At 39.6% G+C, this 22,605-nt stretch overlaps 1 protein-coding gene across 15 annotated transcripts in view; it reads right to left on the bottom strand.

Annotated features, from left to right (window-relative positions):
* CCDC91 (coiled-coil domain containing 91) overlaps positions 1–22,605 on the bottom strand; it is a 149,500-nt gene that overhangs the window by 16,940 nt on the left and 109,955 nt on the right. For 13 of the 15 annotated variants that reach the window (XR_002865055.2, XR_015285763.1, XM_086885337.1 and 10 more), the window contains one exon: positions 19,064–19,177. The exons of 1 other annotated variant lie outside the window; for it this stretch is intronic. Coding sequence is in view for 11 of the 14 variants with exons in the window: in XM_086885337.1 (XP_086741463.1) it covers positions 19,064–19,177 (114 nt within the window). In the remaining 3 variants the exon portion in view is untranslated. Of the gene's footprint in view, positions 1–19,063; positions 19,178–19,488; positions 19,571–22,605 lie in introns of those variants that run through there. One more of the 15 variants, XR_002865057.2, reaches the window with a different exon arrangement.

Genomic DNA, 22,605 nt, shown 5'->3' on the forward strand with positions numbered 1-22,605 from the left:
GCAAGTGACTTACCATGAATGGATCAATAAATTGAAGTCACTAATTTTTAATGTTAGTTTCTCAGGTGGGATCCTTCCTATTCACAGGGATATGATATACTAATATCAGAACTCTATTACTGGAACACCTCCTACCACCATCTCTTTAATTTATCTATTGTATTCCCACATTCTTTTCCTAAACACTGTGTTCAAGGTGAAAGTGTGTTGCTTCAGCTTTTAGTTTTTCCCTCTCTCTCTCCCTAATATCCAGCCTTCTGTAATCTCTCCAAGTGGATGGATCTAGAGTAAGAGATGCAATGTAAGACACAGCCCTGTTCCAGGTAAGGAATTGGGATCTCTTGCCCAAGAAGGGAATAGTCAGCCATGCCTATCCTAATCCCAGTTTCTGTGATGTCTCATGATGCATAAACTATATCCTATGGAGTTTCTTATATAAACACTGCTCTGAGACATTCAATCCCTGATGTGAATCTGGGTTGAAAATGGATCTGACTCAGACAGTAGACTGTACCCATGACTCAAACCATGGATTAACAATAATTTAGCTGCCATGGGTAGGGAATTTTATGAATGTGCCAATTTACCAAGGAAACAGAGGAAAGGGTGCATCAGCAACTTGTACAGAAAATGTTCCACCACTAACACAAAAAGTTAACTTGAAGAATGTAAGATATAACATTCTAGCCTGTGTTATAAATGCAACGGCAAATTAAAGATTAACAAAGATTAATTTATTATAAATTAATAAAGCAACAAACAGTGAGGAAAAAACCACAATAAATGGACAGCGCAGCGCTGGGTGGACAGGGTCTATACGCAAGGTATAGGTGTTCCCAAATCCACACCTGAGGGTCCTCTGGCCTGGGTTTTTATAGGGATTTTATGTCCCCAGGCTAGAATTCCAACCAGTTTCCATTCACCAAATGTCCCTGATTGTCTGGTGAATGGATTTCCTGGCCTAGAACATTGAGTCAGTAAGTATCCGGGCAGAGTCTCCTCAAATGTAAAGTGAGTCTGTATGTATTTTAACATATTTCATCACAGCGGGATTGAGAGATCCAGGCTAGCGCCGATGGATATCTCAGAGGAGTAGTCTCTTCTTTGTCTTTCTTGATTGAGTTTCTGTAGTATGGGTTTGGCGGGTGTGGTGTTCGATTCTGGCAACGACCATCTTCCTGGGGCTCGTCCCTTTTGTCTTGCTTGATGGTCTCCAACAGAAATCGGCCGGGCGTTGCCTTTCTCTGGAGGTAGACTTTTAGGCTGGTTCTTTTGTTTCTATGATGGCCTGTGTCCTGTCTTTTCCTCCGAGTTGATGAGTCTGCTGAAACCTGTTATCTGGGGGGGGTTCTTTTGCAATTCGTGATTTTTGGAAAAGGAATTCTATCTCGACCGGGAGGAGAATTCCTTATTCCATACTTACATTTAGTTATAATTATACATACTTTATTTAAACTTCTTATTCCGAATTTTTATTTACTCAATTCTTTATTACAGTCCCCCACCTAATAATTTGAACACATTAAAAATTCGTGTTTTCATACTTTTTCAGAGGAATATCAGGTTAAATAATGTCGTTTTCCTCTTGGTCTAATTCTTCTATATTTTCTGTGGACAACATATGTTTATTTTCAAATTCCCTCAATGCCTTAACCGCATTTCTATTCTCTTTTTCTTCCTCTAACTTCATGATTTTTGAAAGAAGGGTAGTGTTTCCTTGTGCCTTTTCTGGGTCTATTGGGAGAGAGGCAATCTGCATTCCTTGAACGACAGAATGTATCAGTCTGATTAGACAAGGAATCAGGCAGGGTAGGAAGATGACTCCGGCAATAGAACATCCTATAAAGAATACTAGCTTTTTCCACCATGCCCCTTGCCCAAAAATTTGATCCCACCAAGAGGCTTGGAGAATCGAATTCCACTTCTGGACGGGTACATGGGCTACTTTCTTTATTTCAGCGGCTAGACCCTTTATAGTTTCTCCGAAGTCATCTATCTCCATGCAACACTCTGACTCGTTATATCTGCCACACACTCCTCCCTCCTCAGCTAGCAAATAGTCGAGAGCGAGTCTGTTTTGGTAGACAAAGGCTCTCATCTGAGAATGTTGTTTTGCTAGGAGTTCCAGGGCTTCTGAAGTGTGGTTTGAAACAACTTCTACCACAGCCTGTAACCTAATGAGCCGATTGAGGAGGTAGATTGGGGTCCTGTATCCCCAACTGCCATCATTTGCCCATGTTGCCGGTCCATAATATTGTATGATTCTTTCGGCGGGCCATTCCTCCCCCTTCCACTGGTGGTTACCTCCGGCTATTGGTAGTTCCCGTTTCAATTCCCTCTTTTGTCGGGCTAGGGTTTCAAAGAGGGGAGCACCTAAAGACCTGCTTTCATCTTTAGGTAGTGTAAAGAAGAAAGGCCGAATTATTCCGAGTGTGCATGACCCTTTCCAATTTCTGGGCAATTCACTGTATGCTTTCTTTCCGCATATCCAGTAAATCCCATCCGGTGCCTTCCAATCTCTGTTAAGTTTTGCCGGGTCCTCCCAATATTCCCTCAGGCCGAGAAAGGCATGGAAGGGATTCGCCCCGTCCTGTTTGTTCCAACATAGACCAATTAGATCTATCCATTCGCAATTATTTTCCCGAGATTGGCTCCAATAGCCCTCGGGTGATTCCGGCTGCCAAATTTTTGTCTTTTTATCTGAATTTACCGAGAGAGTTTTTACACACGGGGTGTAACCAACTAGCTCGGTGAATTCCCTTCCTTCCCGACTGACACAAAAAGTTCCAATGATTCTCTTGTCAATCACCCACCCCTCTGGTCGCCGGGTTGTTTTGGATAATTTTAATCCTGTCCACTTAAGTAATTGTTCTGGGGTTAATCCTTCTCCCTTCCATGGCCATCTTTCGGCTGATTTCAGGCCACCACATATCCAACAGTTAGTCAATCCCAATTCGGTAGCTATTTCCTGCATCAGATCTATGAATAGATTCTGATTAGGGCTAGGTAGCTTCCAATTATCGTATTGTTTTTCTAGTTGTTCGTATTGCTCACTGAGAGAGTTTAACCTCTCCTGTTCGAGTCTTTTTTTCTTATTTTCCATTTCCTGCCTTTTTAGTTCAAGAGTTAATTGTTTTATTTTATTTTCAGGGTCTGAACCATCCTCGTCTTTTGCGAAACAGATCACCTGATCAAACTGCAGACACACTCTATCATCGTCATTTTTCAGTAAATCTAAAACTATCGGTTCATTACTGAATGACACTTTCGTTTCATGTTTCAGGTTCTTCCCTTCCCAGTACAATTTCCCCCCCATGGCACAATATTTTAAGTTTGCTTTATTGTAACACAAGGGGTTGACTCTGTGGTACGCAATGAACGTTGACTGTTTCTTTCCTCCAATCCAGACAGTTTCATTACACTGCCCGCAGACCGAGATTGGGGAAACCCCTCCTATATCTCTCTTATTTCGTAGGTGGGTCGCTTGGACCTCTTTTTCCCCTGTGTTATGGGGTTGCCTTTTTCCAGTACCCATCCCCGGGGTGGAGCACCAAATTTTTCCTTCCAGCTTACACAGGTCCATTTGGGTACCGTTTGCCCAACATTCTCCTGCGTGCAATTCCGGAGGGCAGGCGATCCATGGCTCGGTTCGCGAGACAGTTGGGCACTGCTCACACTTCCCCAGGGAGGTCGTCCCCGGAGGCGCCTCGGGGCCCGTTCTCTCGGTCCAGCACATGGCTAGGTTCAGGATCGTCAGGATTCCCCACAATCGCATCCCTCTGCCATTCCCTCCGCCCGTACAAGAACATACGGCGGGGATAACCATCTTCTCGGCAGCAAGGACTGTCTTCAGGGGCCCTTGACGTTCTGATGGCAAACCTCCTTTTAAAGGTTGCCCACCGAGATGCCTTGATCGTGCCGCTCCTGCACGGTACCTTTACGTTTCGGCGGCACTCTATTATTAGAGGTTCCGCCTTACAGTCCAAATGGCCTCGTAACCCTTTTTGAAAAAATCGGAACCACTCAGGAGAGTCGAGTTCCAAGATACCCACCCGGGTAGCAAGTGCTAGAAAAAGGTTGGTCTGTTCTAATTCCTCTTTGTAACACGCGGCACACAACCCTCTCGGTTTTTGCCCTCCCAAACAATGAGTCACCCACGTTTGTTTACAATATGCACACTTAAAATGTACAAAAGGAAAACAATAACATTCAAAATTGGTGCAACTTATCCTGTCTTCGTTGCTCATTTGTTGTTCCGCTGAAGCCTGATTTTCAATTCTCCCGGAGGGGTTACAATTTTCCACTCGGGGGAGTCGCGAACCGAAACTTTCTTCACTCGGGAAGAGTGTGTCCAGCCCTTTTCAGCTGTACGAACCGCGGTGTCTGTAGTCAGGAGGACGAGGAATGGTCCTTCCCAGTGGGGACTGAGGGGTTGCTCTTTCCACACTTTGATCAGTACCTTGTCCCCTGGTTGAATTTGGTGGATCGGAAATCCCAACGTGCTGCTTTGAGGAATCAATCCTCTTCTCCTTAACTCCTGTAAGTTTTTATTTATAGAAATGAGATAAGGTTGGAGTTGAACATCCTCTGTTTGAAGATGTTCAACCGGCATACCATGCTTGTACGGCATTCCATACAACATTTCAAAGGGGGACAGCCCTGTTTCTGAGTTCGGCATGGTTCTTATATTCAACAATGCCAAGGGGAGACATTTGACCCAGGACATTTTTGTTTCAATTGTCAATTTGGATATTTGTGACTTCAATGTCTGATTCATTCTTTCCACTTGCCCCGAGCTCTGAGGGTGCCAAGGAGTATGATATTGCCATCTGATCCCTAACGCATCGGACAACTGTTTGATAATTTTTGAGGTGAAATGTGTACCCTGATCCGAATCAATATGGTCTATAATACCATATCTAGGAATTATTTCCTCCAGTAGAATTTTTAGACACTGTTTGAGCCGTGGCCTTAGCTCTGGGAAAGGCCTCTACCCAATGTGTCAATTTATCTATTATAACTAATAAATATTTATTTCTGCCAATTTTCGGTAATTCCGTGAAATCCACTTGGATTCTTTCGAATGGTCGATATAAGATTGGCCGACCTCCCCAATTGGTTTGCCGAAAATTCGCTCTGTTTACCTTTTGGCATATCACACATCCCTGTACCTCTTGTTTTGCAAGCTCGAAGATTCCCTTACACCCGAAGAATTTTAAAAATTGTTCAGCCAATGCCCTGGTTCCCCAATGGGTTTGTGCATGTAGTCTTTTGAGTATTCCTTTTGCTATTCCCTTCGGGACCAACTCCCTCCCGTCAGGTAACCACCATTTACCCTCTTTGAAATGTCCCCCTACCTTTTTGAAGTCTTCCTGCTCCTTTTCTGAAGGAAGCACTGAAACCTCTGGGGGTTCCCTTGGGACTAGCTCAGAAATACTTACGGTCAACAATGCCGCTCTTTTCGCCTCTTTATCCGCTAAATTGTTTCCCCTTGTATGGAATTGTCGTCCGGTCTGGTGTCCTTTTACATGAACCACAGATATCTCCAGTGGCTCCCTGACCGCTTCTAAAATTTGTCTAATTATTTCCTCATGTATCAATCCTTTTCCTTTAGTGTTGATCAGACCCCTTTCTTCCCAAATTTTCCCGAAGGTATGCACTATCCCAAATGCATATCTTGAATCGGTATAGATGGTTCCCCTTTTTCCCTTCAAGCCTTTGAGGGCTTTTAGGAGAGCAAAAAGTTCACAAGCCTGTGCTGACCAATTTGCTTTTAGGGGACCTGATTCTACAGTCTGTCCTGTTATACCATTTATGATGGCATAACCCGATTTACGTTTTCCCTCCATCATTCTCGAGGAACCATCGATAAACCATTTTTCTCCTCCTTCCAATTCCTGATCCTCCAGATCGGGTCTTACTTTAGTTTGTAATTCCACTGTTTCAATACAATTATGTAGTAGCTTTCCCGTTGGTTCCCCGTACAAAAATTGCACAGGGTTTTGTGCAGAGGTTGTCCTTAATTCCAATCCTGGCGAACTGATTAACATGGCTTCATATTTCAGAAGCCTTGAATCGGTCAACCATTTCTCCGCTTTTTGTTGTAAGATATTTCTTACATCATGTGGAGTATAAACTATCAGGGGAGCTCCAAACGTTACCTTTTTGGCTTCCCCAACCAACAGTGCTACTGCCACAATTGCTTGCAGACACGTAGGCCAGCCCCGACTGACTGGATCTAGGATTTTGGACAAAAACCCTATGGGTTTCTTCTTTTCTGCCCATTCCTGGGTTAAAACTCCCTGTGCTGTTTGTCCACTTATGTCGACAAACAGTTGAAACTCTTTTCTGATGTCTGGTAATGTTAGAACTGGAGCAGTGACAAGGGCATTCTTTAGTTCTTGAAATTTAATTTCGTCTTGCCCTGTCCATTTTAATCGATCTGTATTTAGCCTTTCATACAGAAATTTCACCTTTTCACTGTATCCCTCAATCCACTGTCTGCAATATCCCATGAGCCCTAAAAATTGCCTAATTTGTCTCTTGGTTTGTGGGGCAGGAAGTTCAAGGATTCCCACCACCCTCTCGGGATCTAATTTCTTTTTCCCTTGTGATATCCAATGTCCAAGATATTTTACTTCGGGCTCGGTGAATTGCAACTTGGATTTAGACACTTTCAACCCCTTTTGTCCCAGAAAATTCAGCAGGGAAATGGTACATTTCTTCACCTGCTCTTCCGTGATCCCGGCGATTAGCAAATCGTCTACATATTGTAATAGTTTTGTCCCTTCCTCTGGAGTGAATTGAGTGAGTAGCTGCTCTAAGGCTTGTCCGAACAAGTTCGGAGATTCAACGAATCCTTGTGGAAGGACCGTCCACCGCAATTGCTGATTTCGATTGGTATCTGGGTCCTCCCACTGGAAAGCGAAAAAATCCCTACTCCCTTCATCTAGAGGACATGTCCAGAAAGCATCTTTTAAATCAATTACACTATACCATACATCCTCTGGTGAGAGTCTGTTTAGTAGAGTGTAAGGATTTGCTACCACCGGAAACCTGGTTCGGGTTCTAGCATTTACAGCTCTCAAGTCCTGAACCAATCGGAAGTTCCCATCGGCTTTCTTTACTGCCAGGATGGGGGTGTTATGTGGGGACATGCAGGGCTCGAGCGTGCCTCCTTTAAGCAGCTCGTCAATTATTAATTTCAAACCCTTCCTCCCTTCGGCTGGGATGGGGTATTGTCGGATCCTTATCGGATTCTCTGGATTCTCAATTTCAATTTTGATGGGAGCAATATCTAATTTTCCCACTTCCCCCTTTGAGTGCCATACTCGGGGGTCAATTTCCTTTTCATCTTTTGAAGTTAAATGCAACACCTTCACTACTAATTCTGAATTTTTCACAATGATATTTATTCCTAAAGCTATGATCATATCTCTTCCCAATAGGTTGTAGTCGGCTTCTTCTACAAGCAACAAATTTCCTAAACATATCTTATTTTCTGACTCGATTTCCACCTCCTTGATTACCGAGACTTTAAATGGATCTCCTTTTGCGCCAATTACAATTACTTATTCTTTACTCGTTTCACACCCTATAGGCAATTTCTGCAGGGTGCTTCTCTCAGCCCCGGTATCAACCAGGAAACTCATTTCCTGGCGGTGGGGACCTACCTTCAATTTTATCAAGGGCTCCTTTGCTGTTACTGTCCCCATTTGGAAGAGCCCAAGACCTCCCTAATCTTCTTTAAATATTTGTTCATCTTTTATTCGTTTCCTGCAATCCTTTTTTATGTGTCCTACTTTCTTACAGTAGAAGCACTCAGGAAGATCCTTTCGAGGAGGAGTTTCCTCCTTTTGGGATCCTTTTTGTTTTTTAGGTATCGGCTTACCCTGTTTCTGTTCGTGTTTTTGAACTTCTTTTACTGCAGCCACTAATATTTTGGCTTGAAGTTTCTGTTTTTCGTCTTCTCTCCTCATATAAACCTTCTGAGCTTCCCTTAGAAGCTCTTGGAGACTCTTCTCCTGCCATCCATCAATTTTCTCAAGTTTCTTCCTAATGTCCTCCCATGATTTAGCCACAAACTGCGTTTTCAGCAGGACCTCCCCCACCGGAGAACTGGGATCAGTCCCGGAATAAATTTGCAGACTTCTCCGCAGCCTTTCTACCCATTCGGTAGGGGATTCCTCTTTTCCCTGACATTCCCCAAATACTTTGCTAATGTTCTGTCCTCTGGGGACCGCCTCTCTTATTCCTTGCACGATGATATTCCTCAAATCCATCATGCTTCTTCTCCCTTCTTCGGTCTGGGCGCTCCAACTCGGGCTTACGCTCGGCCACTTTTGGTCACCGGGTGTTCCCTGCGGGTGCCGCCTTTCCCAATCCCTGATGCCCGCCTGTTTAATCATTTCTCTCTCCTCCTGGCTAAACAGGGATCTCAGGATGGCCATGAGATCTTCGTAGGTGTAAATACTACTTCCTAGAAAATCGTCTAATCTTTCGGCCACTCCAAATGGGTCATCTAGCAGTCGCCCCATTTCTTTTTTGAATGCTCGTACATCCCCTGAGTTAAGGGGCACGTTTACAAATCCAATTACTCCGGGGGCGGTTGGCACTTCCCTGAGAGGGAACATTCGGTGCCCACTTTCTGTCTCTCCCCATTCTCCATTCCCTATTTTTGATTTCCACCGAGTCCTGCTTGCAGGAGGGGAACTGGAGTTTGCGGGAGGTTTTCCCCTCATTGCTGGCGGGATGTCTGCCGCAGCTAAGTGACTCAGAGGGTTCCCTTCTGATACTTTCGGTGGTCCCAGCTGTGGTGGCCGGACCGGGATTTGTGGAGGGGGTAAGCCCCATCCTTGCGCCAACACCGACTCCAAAGAGGGTGCGGTGGCTGGGTTTTCTGCAGGTGGGGGGGTAGTGAGGGTTTCTGGCACTACTCCCGGTGGTTGAGGGGAGCGTGCTTCTGCTAGTTGCCCCATGGAACCCTCGGGTGCTGATGGTACTACTTGGTCCATCATCGGAGGCTCTACTGGCCCGCGGTATGGAGGGGGTAAGTGATCCAGGGGTTCCCAGGTCTCTGTCTTATGTTCGTTTTTCTGTTTCACTGGAAACAGCCGCACTCTGGTATTTAACCAGAGTTTGGCATACTCTTTCTCCTCGCCGTCTGGCGAGACCTTTTTCTCTACGTGTGCGAGTAATTCCCTGCACGTCCATTTGTCAAATGTTCCCAATACTGGCCAAGTGAGACAGTTTCTCAATTCCTGTCCTCCCCAGATCTCGGCACAGTAATAAATCATTTTTGCCTTTGATTTTCCTCGTCTCTCGGGACAAATTTCCCAATTTCTCAACATCCACCCTAAAGGACTCTCTGGTGGGATGTCTAGCATTTGTTTTGATTCTTCTGATGGGCTTTTCTCGTTATCTAGTTTCTGCGTTCTACTTTTTCTCTGTCCCATTTTCTTACGATTCTTACCTGCTCTGCGTTGTGTTCGTCTTTTTTCTTCGTCTGAAAGTCCTAGATCGCACCAATACTTACCTCTCGGTTAGCTGTACCGGGGTTTTCTCGATGTTCCGACTTTCTAAATCTTTTGGCTGAGAGAGTTTACCAGTTCCAGAGCTCGACTGGACGTCCCTTCCTCTCTCAGCCCCCTTTGATCGGTCCCCTGAGACTCCCTTTAGCCTCAGGCTTTACGAGTAAGGAAAGAGAGACCCTTTCACACAGAATCGCTTCCTTCGCGGCCGGCCAATTCCCTCGCGGGAGGATGGAAACGCGGCCTTGAAGTCCACACTCGCTTCGTGACCAGGTCACGTCTCTCACAAACTCGCCCGATCACCCGCTCAACCTCACAGTACTTACAGCAATTTTCCTGCGAGGGCGTCTTCGTGCACGTATGACTTTTTATGAGCTATCAAGCCGCGGCTTTCCCGAAGGCTCCTGCCTTCCCGAGCTCTCTGGATCTGTTCCCCTTTTTATTATGGTTTTTCCTCAGCCTAAATTTGGTTCGGCAATCGGAGCGAACTGCGGAGGGTCTCTGCTCCCCAGGCCGCTGAAATCAGCGGGGGTACCCCCCTGGACAGCGAGATTCTCCCACAGTTTCTTCCGATCCGAGTCACGGCACCAATCTGTTATAAATGCAACGGCAAATTAAAGATTAACAAAGATTAATTTATTATAAATTAATAAAGCAACAAACAGTGAGGAAAAAAACACAATAAATGGACAGCGCAGCGCTGGGTGGACAGGGTCTATACGCAAGGTATAGGTGTTCCCAAATCCACACCTGAGGGTCCTCTGGCCTGGGTTTTTATAGGGATTTTATGTCCCCAGGCTAGAATTCCAACCAGTTTCCATTCACCAAATGTCCCTGATTGTCTGGTGAATGGATTTCCTGGCCTAGAACATTGAGTCAGTAAGTATCCGGGCAGAGTCTCCTCAAATGTAAAGTGAGTCTGTATGTATTTTAACATATTTCATCACAGCGGGATTGAGAGATCCGGGCTAGCGCCGATGGATATCTCAGAGGAGTAGACTCTTCTTTGTCTTTCTTGATTGAGTTTCTGTAGTATGGGTTTGGCGGGTGTGGTGTTCGATTCTGGCAACGACCATCTTCCTGGGGCTCGTCCCTTTTGTCTTGCTTGATGGTCTCCGGCCGAAATCGGCCGGGCGTTGCCTTTCTCTGGAGGTAGACTTTTAGGCTGGTTCTTTTGTTTCTATGATGGCCTGTGTCCTGTCTTTTCCTCCGAGTTGATGAGTCTGCTGAAACCTGTTATCTGGGGGGGGTTCTTTTGCAATTCGTGATTTTTGGAAAAGGAATTCTATCTCGACCGGGAGGAGAATTCCTTATTCCATACTTACATTTAGTTATAATTATACATACTTTATTTAAACTTCTTATTCCGAATTTTTATTTACTCAATTCTTTATTACACCTGCTACCCAATAAATTGAGTGAATTCCAAGATTTACAATTAAAAATCAGCCCTTCAATGTGAATAACAAAGTGAGATCAAGTAGGTGTCAATTCAAGGCCAGTAGCACTGTGTAGAATCCCTGCACTCTTATTTGTAGACTTCATGGGTGGTGAGACATTTGAGCCAGTTGTCCAGAGAAGCTGGAGATGCTCCATTCCTGGAAGTGTCCAAGGCAGGGTTGGATAGTGCCTTGAGTCATCTAGTGGGAGGTGTCCCTGCCCATGCTGGGGGGTTGGAACCCAACATAATCTTCCAGGTCCCTTCTGTGCCAAAACATTGTGACTCTATGATTCAGGTCTGAAAGCAGCAGACTTGCGTGTTTGTCCTGCCTCCCTTGGAGTAAGGAATTAGAAAGAGAGCATAGTGCTGGATCTTTATTATTGTTCTAAGTTAGAGCCAAAAATGGTTGCAGCAAACACTTCTTAACCATGTAAGGATTTCAGTCCTCAACATGAATCACATCAGTACTCCTGCTGGAACCATAAAGTCAGCCATAAATTTTAAAAAACTGGATACTAGATGTAATAACCTGCAGTAACTAGAATACCAGTCTAAGTACTGAAGTTAATGTAGTGCTATATGGCAACAGTTCTTTTCTGTCCAAGACATTAATAGGTAATTTAGAAGCCTTTCAAAGCACATAATTTCACATTCATATGGAGTATATTTCTGAAAGGCAGGTACAGAGGATTCTTATTTTACTTCCATTCCTCACCATGTCAGTTGTGTAACTGTCTACTTTATTAGAAATAAAATAATTGAGCAAATTTACTTAAAAGAAAATAAATACTGGATGTGTACAGTTGAAAAAAATTAGGCAATATAAGTAGAGCAAAAGCAGTAATTTCTAATCTAAATGTGATTAGCACCTGAAGAATCACAGCTCTTGAGTTTAAAGCTACATTAGGATTCACATTTCAAGAGGAGATTTTGTGTAGTTGCAATGGTTACTGCCAGTAGATGTATTATAAAAGGAGTTACCATCATGCATGTAAGAAAAACACAGAGAGGAAAGCAAAGGTTCAGTCAACAATAGAAGGTCAAGGACTTCTCAGCTAAATGGAGATGTTAGCTGTATAATTAAAAAAGAAATTAGAAAGCATCCAATTCAATAATTTCAGGAAAGACAAAATATAGATAACCAGTAGTTGAACTCTGTATCAATTCTTAGTTGGACAGAAAGCCAAAGTGCTTTTTAAACCACTTTTTAATTTAAAAAATTTGCTTTGATTGCAGTTAGAACAATAAGCATGAAGATTGCTGTATGGGTAAAATGAAAATGGGTTCAGCCTTGTGATACTTCCTCAGTGGCAGAAATACCAATTACATATAAAGAGTCTTCTACAATGATAGTCACTTTTGAAAGTAGAAAATTAAAAATGAATAGCAAGAAAAAATATGGGCTCTTTTCTGTCTGAAAAGAAGGGCCAATAAGCCATAGTTATTTCCAATCAAACTAATGTTTGAAGGTGTTTTCTGGTAGTAATATTTTTTTGGAAATCTTTTTTTCTACTATCATAGCCAGTTTCAGCCACCAGACAGACATCTTATTTCTCTTCTGATGTAATGACCTTCCTCATTAGTTTGATCTAATTCTTACTACAAAAAGGGTTATAAATTACAAGGTATTTAAAAGACTATATGACTACTAAGGCGTTTATGCCAATATCATAAAGAACTAAAATGTTATTTTAAATGCAGCACTTGATATGTAAAGAGAGAACTCTTAGTCAGGTTTGTTTAACTTTAAAAAATTGACCATTTTTCTGTGATGGTTCTGATGGATGAATAACAAAGTAACTATACAGAGGTGCACGTATCTTCTCATAAGGCTAGATTTCAAGAGTGAAATACAGGCAATTTCTCAGTCAATTTGAAAGCCCAAAGGAATTTGCAGCAATTCCTTTGCTGCAAATATCCTCAACAAGGTGGATAAACCTAATTAAACTTGATCTTCCTGTATTCTTTTACAGTCTTTACCTAAAATAACTAAATGTAAGGTATTACTTTTCAACATAAAATCTTCTCTTAAAGAATGAGGAACTTGCACAGAAAACACTTCACATTTTAAGAAAAGAAATCTACATAGAAACAGGGGTTATAGCAATTGTAAAATAGATCATCTTCCACAATCTGCTTTGGTAAAGGTGCTTTCAAGATAGATTTATATAGGCTTTGCTGCTAAATTACAAAATCAAACATAAAATCCCCAGTAAGTTCTAAAAGTGCATTAATGATAAAGCAGATCTGTATGAATATATTTAACTATGAAACACATCACATGCCACTTAAAAAACCTCTAAAATGGGATTTTATACCATAACCAACCCCAAAGTCAGTGTATCAGTTAGAAACCTACTCAAAAGGTGAAAACAAAGGTCTATTTGTTTCCTTCCGACAAAATAAACATACAAAATGCACTCCATAAATACAGTATGTTATTAGAAATAACCCCAAAAACCAAGAATAACCATGGAGGAAATTAGCAGTTTTAATCTGATTTACTGTCAGATTATGTCAGATATGTCCTGCTATCTTGAATATAACTTGATCACTGTTTTTCTGCAATTAAAAAGCATTGTGACTTCACTTCATCTGTTCACAGAATGAAATGCACAAATCTTCCTTCAAATGGTAAATGCTGTACTGCAGAATAATCCCACTGTGGATCCCACAAGTGAGAAAAGGTATGACTTGCCCTTGCCTGGAATGAGATGACCTACTATAAGGGTGTTTTATCAGGTGCAAATAGTATTTTCCAAATATTCCAAGTCTTTTTCAGAAAAGAACAAAAATAACTTTGGTTCTTCTGGTTACATTGCAAAGAGCTAAGCTGCCTGTCCTGGCACATCCCACACATCCCTGGGGTGAGCCTGGAATTCTGTTTTACCAAAGCACCTATACTTTTACCAAACTAAAGGGGTAATTTCTCTATGCAAATACAGAAGAGAAACTTTTTGGTGTTTTTTTTTTTTTTTTTTTTTTTTTTCTTTCCCGTGAGACACACATGGCTTATACCAGCTTGCCAGTGATTCTTAAATATAAATACTGTGGTTGAAATAGGCCCTTAGTTTCTGTAATATCGGAAAAAATTACGTATTAAATACAAAATCCCCATAAGTACCTCTTTGGCTATTCTCAGTTCTGCAGTATTTTGGTAAACATTAGTCAGAGAAATGTTTAGTTCTGTTTTTTCTAAAGGTTATGATGCACAGCTGCACAAATCATATAAGAACAAACAGTAGTACAGTGAGTTTTGTTATAATGGTGACATCTCTGCTCTCAGAATCTGACCCTTAAATCAAGGATTTAAGGATGGGAGTGCATTTATGACAAGTGTCTGCCCTTCAGGGAAACAGGGGTTACATTAAAACCAAATATGTCATTCCAGTGATGACTCAAGCCCTAACATGTATTTTTTCCCTGACAGCCCTTAAATATGCCCTTTAAAGTCAATGAGAACTGTGTACAATTAGCAGAAAAAAGGTGATTGATTAATATCCTCATCTTTGCATTCAGAAAGCAAGCAGTAGATTTTCCTGAGGGAAGATGAATATCAATGTAAATAGGAAAAATTAAAATCTTTCCTATTTACTAGGTGGCTAGATACCTCAGGAATTGAATTTTTGTAATTAAGTCCTTTAAACAACCTATTCAGCACAAGATTTATTTGATAGAAAACTTTTCCTCTTGTGACTTACTCTCTCCTTAGTATATCAACTTCAAAAATTATTTTTTATCTCTGTACAGCTAATGGTCACAAAATTAAAAGATACAAAAATAGTAGGCACAATAATACTAGTTCACTGTTTTTTATCTGCCATAAATACATAATAAATAAATAAAACGTATTGAATTAATATTTTTAAGCATTCAATTGGAATGAATAGGCAGCAAAATACTGAACTATGACATTTATAAACAACTTGCAACCTGTAGCATGCAAAATATCTAAATATTATAACAAAAATCCTTTTGTAAACCTCTATTCTACAAGACTTCTTAACATATGTCTGATTTTAGAACTAACAGGACTTAATTTTCAGCAAAAGATTTTGTTGAAAGTTTTTAACATTTGCAGATTATGTTCAAGAAGCCAGAACACTGTCCAGTTATGAAAAAATAAGCAGAGCAAAGAATTTCCTGACCTTTCTAACAAGTAATTGGATACAGATCTTAGTTTGAAATACAGTACTGATCAATCAATTGCCTTGATCATCAGAATTTTTATGAGACACGTGGAAATATAAAACTCCACCAGAATTCTCTGGGTGATATTCTGGTCTGTATAGATGTCCCTGACAGACCTACTTGTTTAAGTCAGTATTACACAGCTTTCAGTATTTTCATTCTGTTATTAAAAAACCTATTTTTATTAAATTTAGTTCTTTTACTTCCTATCTGCAAATTAATTAAAAAAAATATCTCCGCCAGTCATATAAAATATAAATATATTTCAGGAATTGTCTTCATAGAATGGCAGGAGCTACACTAAACTGCTCAACATCTGTAGGTCCACATTATGAATGCAAAGAAAAGTCCAACACACACTCCTCAAAGTAAGATTAAGAAGCAAGGAGATCAATATACTGCAATACTGACATTATTTTACTCAGATATTGCTTATCTGCTATTTTACCATTTATTTTCAATTCTGAAATGAAGCCATTACTCTCTTTAGTCAGCTGTCTAGGCTGGTGAATTCTGAAAATTCACCTTACTACCTTAAATCAAATCTTGTCTTTTTAGCTTCATGGACCATCAGGTGCAGGCAGCACCTCCTTTTGTTCACGTCTTGGACCAGTGAGAAGAGACTAAGTGATAGCAAAGGATGAGGGAAAACCCACTTTGCACAAGGAATTATCACACTTCTCCTTTCCTCACATATCTGGAATGCTTGCAACACACCTCCAAAATTTCAGGCGTCCTTGGAACTGCATCACATTCAGGAGCAAACAACAAACATGGAAGTTCCTTGGAACTCTTTACAAACTGCACTTTGGGAAAAAGCTTTGTTTATATCCAGTTAATTTGGCATCAGCCAACTGAAGCAAACTGTTTAGTAAATGGGCCAAAGCCCCATGTGAAGTCCATGAAAAGTGGAGCAGGGATAGGCCCAGCCTTTCTTTGTACCCCTAACGGAGCAGCATGTACCCATTAATCAGATTTTAACCAAAAATATTACAAAAGAAATGCAGTTGTAAAGGTCAGTTAAGGCCACAGCTATGCCTCTGTCTTGTAGCCCAGGGATCAGGGTTTGAGAACTCTAATCTTAAATCAGAGTTGACAGGACATTAGGGTCTAGTCCTTGCTTTGATCCCCAGGTAACAAATACAAGTGTGGATGCATACACCTACATGTGAGAGCCTATGTGCAGGCATGTACATATATTCTACCACATCAGCAAATCCAAACTGAAAATAATTTTTGTATGACACAAGTGAAAGCAGTGGCTTGACATTTAGCCCTACTTCAGTGCCTTTTTATCTGTGTGCTACCCTCTACCTCTGTCCTCTCATTTCCCACCCCACCAGCAACAAGGTGAAGCATTGTTTTGTCTTCCTGATGTTTATTGCAAATGCAGGCAAAGTAAGACTAAACAGTCAAATAATATACCTTCAGGCAATTAATAAAGATAGCTTAGGCAATTAATAAAGATAGCTTTCTAGAAATAATGTGAATGGACCTTAGCTGGGGAAAACAATTCTGGTTAACAGATGAAGCACGTGTATTTGATTCTGAGTCAGATTCTTCATGGTGCTACTAATGTTTAAAAAAATCTCTATGAGTTTGGTAGCTATGGAAGATGTCTTTGAACAGATAGGACAGCCTGACTCTAGTTCAGTTTTGACACCTGCTTTAGAATGGTGGTGGTTATGAAATAACCATGATGTAACAAAGAGTTAAATTCCTGACTGAAATTTCCTTCACATCTTAGATATACACATTCTTAAGGTGTTAGCTGTGGCAACTTTAAAAAAACTAGCATTTTTGTAGTATAAAAACCTTAATTTAATATAGAACAGAGAAAATAAAACTAAGACTGCAGTATATAATTAGAACTGCTGCCAATGTAGTGCTATATATCTGTAAAAACCTTCCAAAAAAATATGGCACAATTACAATGCATGCCACATCTTCATTTATTGTATGAAAAGACCTGTTTCCATCACAGCTTGGGTTTTTTAATTTTTTTTTTTTTTTTAGCATTAGTGTTCTTTTTTTGAAGGTGGAAAGATATGCCAACAAATTCTTTCATAGCTTTGGTGACTTTTTTGGCTTCAATTAAGAGGAAGTTATATTTATTCTTGCCAGCATTTTAGCATTATGACATTGTTGCTTTTTGTTAAGCAACTTCCTACTAATTCAAATAATCCCCTGCTAACCAAGTACAAATACTGCTGTGCCCATGGTTTGAAGGGTTCTGTAAACAAATTTTCAAAACAATGATGACACGGAGTTTCTACTACCTTTTCAAGTTTGTACCTGAGATACCCCTGTCACTCAAAAAAACCTAACCAAATACTTCTCTGCATCCCAGAAAAGGCATTTTTCCTGAGTTCTTTCTAGGGATTCCTAGCTTCTACTTTCTAACACAGTCCACAAAATACATTTATTACTCTTACAAGTGTATGAGCTTTGACCTCTCTGCCTCTTATGTAACCATATAAAAGCTATTATGCTACATGATTTGGAGTTAAACAAGTCTTTCACTTACAACTTGAATATAGGCAGTCTTTATAAATCTTATGCCAGAAAAATCTTGTTCCCCTTAGGTTTGTTTTTTTTTTAAATTAATGGCTCTGTGTCAACTGATTATAAAGAGAAAAAGGTTGGCTGAAATATTTTATTATGCTCTATGAAATGAAAGGAATTTATGCTCCTACCAGATAAACCAAGGAAGATTTTGTTTCTTTGAAAGTGATCTTTTAATATGTATCTGCATCAGAGGCCTTATGGGCCCATTTATTCACAACGCTTATCGTAAGTTATTTTAACAGCAGACCTACTTTCACCTTCCACACAGCTTATCCTTTGTAAGCAGCTGACTTTAGATATGCTCAAACATCACTATGGATCATGTTTTGCACTGTATTTTGTTTAAATTGTATTTCCAAATCAAACAAATCCTGCTAAAAGGAAATGTCTCCACACACAGCATAATGGAAGGTGCTCACCCAACTTCAATCTTAACTAGTAGCAGAGTGAAACTTCTGAAGTTAAATCCTATTTCCCATACTATTATTTAACCTATAAAAGCAGGGACTATAGAAGCAGAGGCCAAACTCATTATTTCTACTTCCTACTCAGGACAACACTACCCTTTACAGTCAAGCTGAGTGATTCTGTTTATTGAGAATACTGAAATTTGATCTCAGGCTGCTACTGCCATATGAAAGAGGTTTTTTTAAATTATTTTTTGTTTTTGTTTTTATAAAGAGCTTCAAAGGGGAGAAGTGTGTTATTTTTTTCTCCTCCTACTGAAAGCAAATCAAAGTCCCTTGAGCTACATTTTACTGTTTATACACAAGCATTAAACTGTCAGGATATAGCATTAATAGAATGACTGAAAACAACTTTCAGAACATTGCAACATTTCATAACAAGACCAATGCACTGACTATAAATCATGCTTAATATAATACCAGTACATTTTCAGGTTCTCAGATAATATGGGTTGAGAGGAAAAAATAATGGTCTTTTTGTGCATACAAACTTCACAATAAACTTCATTTGTGAACAAAAAATAACACCTGTTATTTATACTGAAATGTCTTCTATGATCTGAGCTCAGATTACAATTTAAATCTGATAGGCTGCATTTACTCCTCATCTTTATGCTACTTTATGTAATATTAATGCCTGCTTTTCAACTTGTGATGGATTTAAAAGTCTACAAAAATATATGTATCATAATATATAGAAATATATAATGCATCATAATAATAAATTGTTTGAAAAAACAAATGAAAGATCAGAAGACCTAACTTCTGATTCTGTTTTCTTGTGAATTTTAAGAGAGGTTTGAGGTTTAGAAAACTTTACCAATTTCTTACTTCATGATGAAACTCATTATCCACTGGTAACTCACCCTCTTCTGCTCTTTAATATATTCCATCAATTCCTCTCTTGTTCTTTTTACTGCTTCTTCGATTGCCTTTTCACTTCGTTTCTGCTCCTCCATTAATGCTTTCTTGACAATTTCCTTTCCAAAAGAAAAGCATGTCAGTGGACATAAAAAAAAGTCACAAATATGATAAAAGGTCACCCTTTTTTCCTCCTGCTAAATTTTATCGCCTCTACACTCTTTTCTCAGTAATAGGTATCCTAAATGTATGTGGTAACTTTATAAAAATCAATAAATTCAGTACCAAATGGTAAATAAGAGAGAAAAAAAAATAGATGAATAATCACTTTAAAGCTGTGTATATATAAATGCAATGTTCCCTGAGAGCAGAAAAAATAAAACAATTTAGATATTACTTTCCATCAGGAGCAGGGATGGCAGAGATTTACCACTTGCTGTTATCAGGCCAGACCACTTCAGTTGGAAGAGACATACAAGATCATCTGTTCCAGCTGCCTGAGCACTTCAGGGCTGCCCAAGAATTAAAGCACATTATTAGGGGATTCTCCTACAGCCTCTGAAACAATGACAGTCTTACAGCATCAACCACCTTTCCAGAAGCCTCTCCCAGTGTCTGACCACCCTCTTTTAAAGATGAGTTCCACAATGTGCAGTCTGAACCTTCCTTGATGCAGTTTGAATTATTAAAAACCACACCACCAAAACCAATTTCTAAACTGTGATACAAACTGTCAAAGCTTTCTGTAAACTTATATAAAAACTTGTCAAGATCGTTAATTTGCTTCCAAACTTTGGGAATTGCCAGGGACATTCTGTACATGGTACTAAAAAGCAGCAAAAGATACCCACCTACCCCCCGCCTAAATTAGCATTACCCTACATCAAATGCATTACAGTAGAGAAAGCCAGGAACCACTTCTTAAAACATCTCTATCACCTGCAGTATTTGGTTAAGGAAACAAATTGCTGGGCTAATGTCACTGTCCCAAAACTGAAGTCCCAGCTTCCCAAAGCCACTCATGGAATAAGTAATGACATTATTAATCCAAGTGCTCTGTTTCTAATATTCAGGAGAACAAAATGACAAGCCTCAGATACGTATAAATCCTGAAAATATAACATTTTCAGAAAGCAAAAAAAAATCACCCAGCAAAAGTAATCACATGATCTTAAGTGATTTGTCAGGGAGATTCAAGAGGAAAATGGAGAGTGCCTCAGCAATAAGGCAGAAATTAGAAATTCCTGTGCCTTTGTTGTAGACATTCCAAATTTGAAGAAACAGAAACACTAGTGGTGCACCTGAAGAATTAAGCAGGAAATAACAGAAAAAACCTCAGTGGTTCAAATAGGAACACAACATGACTTCTAGTGTTTTTATTCACACACAGGATTGATGTTTTTGGGTTCTTTAAAATCAAAACTTTTAGAAAATCAAAGGTAAATATAAATAGATTCCTTATTACTCTTCACTTGTTAGACATAACACTGCATTACCCACATATTTGTTTACAGGTCTGCTTGACTGCAGAGCAATACAAACATTTTATGATACATATTTATAGCTTGGATTTGGGGGAGTGGGGACGGTTGGCTGGAGGACAGGTGGAATTCTAAGGTTTTGGAAGTAGAAGATATTTATGAAGTTGCATAATTCATCTGTTTCTTTAAGAGCGGCATTTTACAATATGCTATTAATGTACAAAATGAATAATCCACCTAATTATAACTTCAGTGGAAGTTATTCAACTGAAAAAGAAAGCTCTATTTCAGCTGAAACAGAAGAGTTTCTGCAAAACTACACTTTTGCTATTTTTATAGCAGTGAAAGTCTAAAATCCCAAATTTAAAATGTGTAACTATGTAGACCCCACTGTTCTGGAGCAGAGTACACATGAAAATCATAGTTGTGAAAAATTATTATGATTTTTTTCAATTTTAATTCAGTTTACCAAAGAAAAATCCAGAGAAAAAGATATTTCACTATAGAATGCTAGCAAGACCAACAGAAAAAGTAGTAGAAAATTACATATTACAGAAATATGCTGTTCCTATAATTATATTCTCATGCCAGTTTAATTTTCAAAAGGCCTCAAAATACTGTCTTGTGTTAGAATGGAAAAAAACCCCATAATATATCCCATTAAACTCTTCAAAGGAAATTACAGAATTGATAAACTGCTATATCTTAATATGTAGAACATTTTACACCCATTAAATACTTACTATCAATTAAAGTATGTTACATATCCTTGATACAATACTTGAAACACTACATAGTCCAAATAAGTATTTGGACTATAAAGCCTAAATAAAAACATAATTAAATTCTACAAGTTTATCAATAAAATGCAAGAAAACAGAAACCACTAGCAATACCCTTAATGGAACACTAGTTTATTACACTGACATTAAAACAGAAAAAGTAAAATTGGAAAGAATTCTTCTTCATTTCCACTGGTATTGGCACAAGTCCCCAGGGTTGTGGTTAAATCACCATCTCTGGAATTATTAAAAAAATGTTTAGTTGTGGCACTTGGGAACATGGGTTAGTGGTGGCCTTGGCAATGTGAGGTTAACAGAGAGACTCAGTCTTAAGGATCTTTTCCAATCTAAGTGATTCTATGATTCATCTACCACATTCTAGTTAACCAAATTAATTGCTGATGTGTCTTCCCAATTTATAAACAGTTCTCTGTTTCAGACACTGATCACCTCCTGTTTCTCCCTGAAAATCATCTCAGCAGTTACTGTCACCAGACAGATCGTGTAGCCACCAGACTGGACAATCTCATGTGCGCAAAAAGACTCCTGCTTTAGTGGGCTTCATCCCAACGTCTGGATTTACCAGACTGCTGGAAGTTGTATGCAACAATTTTGATTTGTTGGGGTTTTTCTGTGATTATTCACTGACCATACCCTAGGAGGAATCATATAGATCTGTTTCTCTGAGATCTGAATATCTGTTTCTCATCTGAGTTGAAATGTTACCCTGCTCACTGAATTCAGAAGAAATGAAACAGTTTCATAAAATGCACAGCTTTCTTCACACGTTATTGTTTAAAAAACAGGCCTTACAACGTCTTCCAATGCTCCTCAAGTGGGTGACTTGGTTTGTACTGTCCTATACCTGCAGTTCAAAATGGCAAACATAGAGTCTTGTGAAACAACGACAAGAGTATCAAAAGATAGCTTTTCTGTGATATCAATAAATTGAAAGAAAACTCTTTTATCCCTTTCATTCAGTTTTCAGAAGTCTTCAATGAGCAAACACTGCACAATAGTTCCTTAGTCAACTCAGTCATATACTTTTGATCTTAATCAATGATCTTACTTTTTCTATCTGTGACAAAAACCCTCACTTCTTTTATAAGGCCTTCCACTAAGTGCTCTTCTCTAAGTACTCAGTCATTGTCTGTCTTTTTCCTCTATTTCCACTGTTACAGTAAATTATCAACTAATACAAAGGTATTCAAATTCAGATATTACCTATTACTGTTAAACAAAGACTTAGCTTCAGGTGCATTCTCTCAGCATATGTTTACTTTT

The sequence above is a fragment of the Cyanistes caeruleus genome, chromosome 4, assembly GCF_971803275.1.
Source record: "Cyanistes caeruleus chromosome 4, bCyaCae1.hap1.1, whole genome shotgun sequence".
Taxonomy (NCBI): Eukaryota; Metazoa; Chordata; class Aves; order Passeriformes; family Paridae; genus Cyanistes; species Cyanistes caeruleus.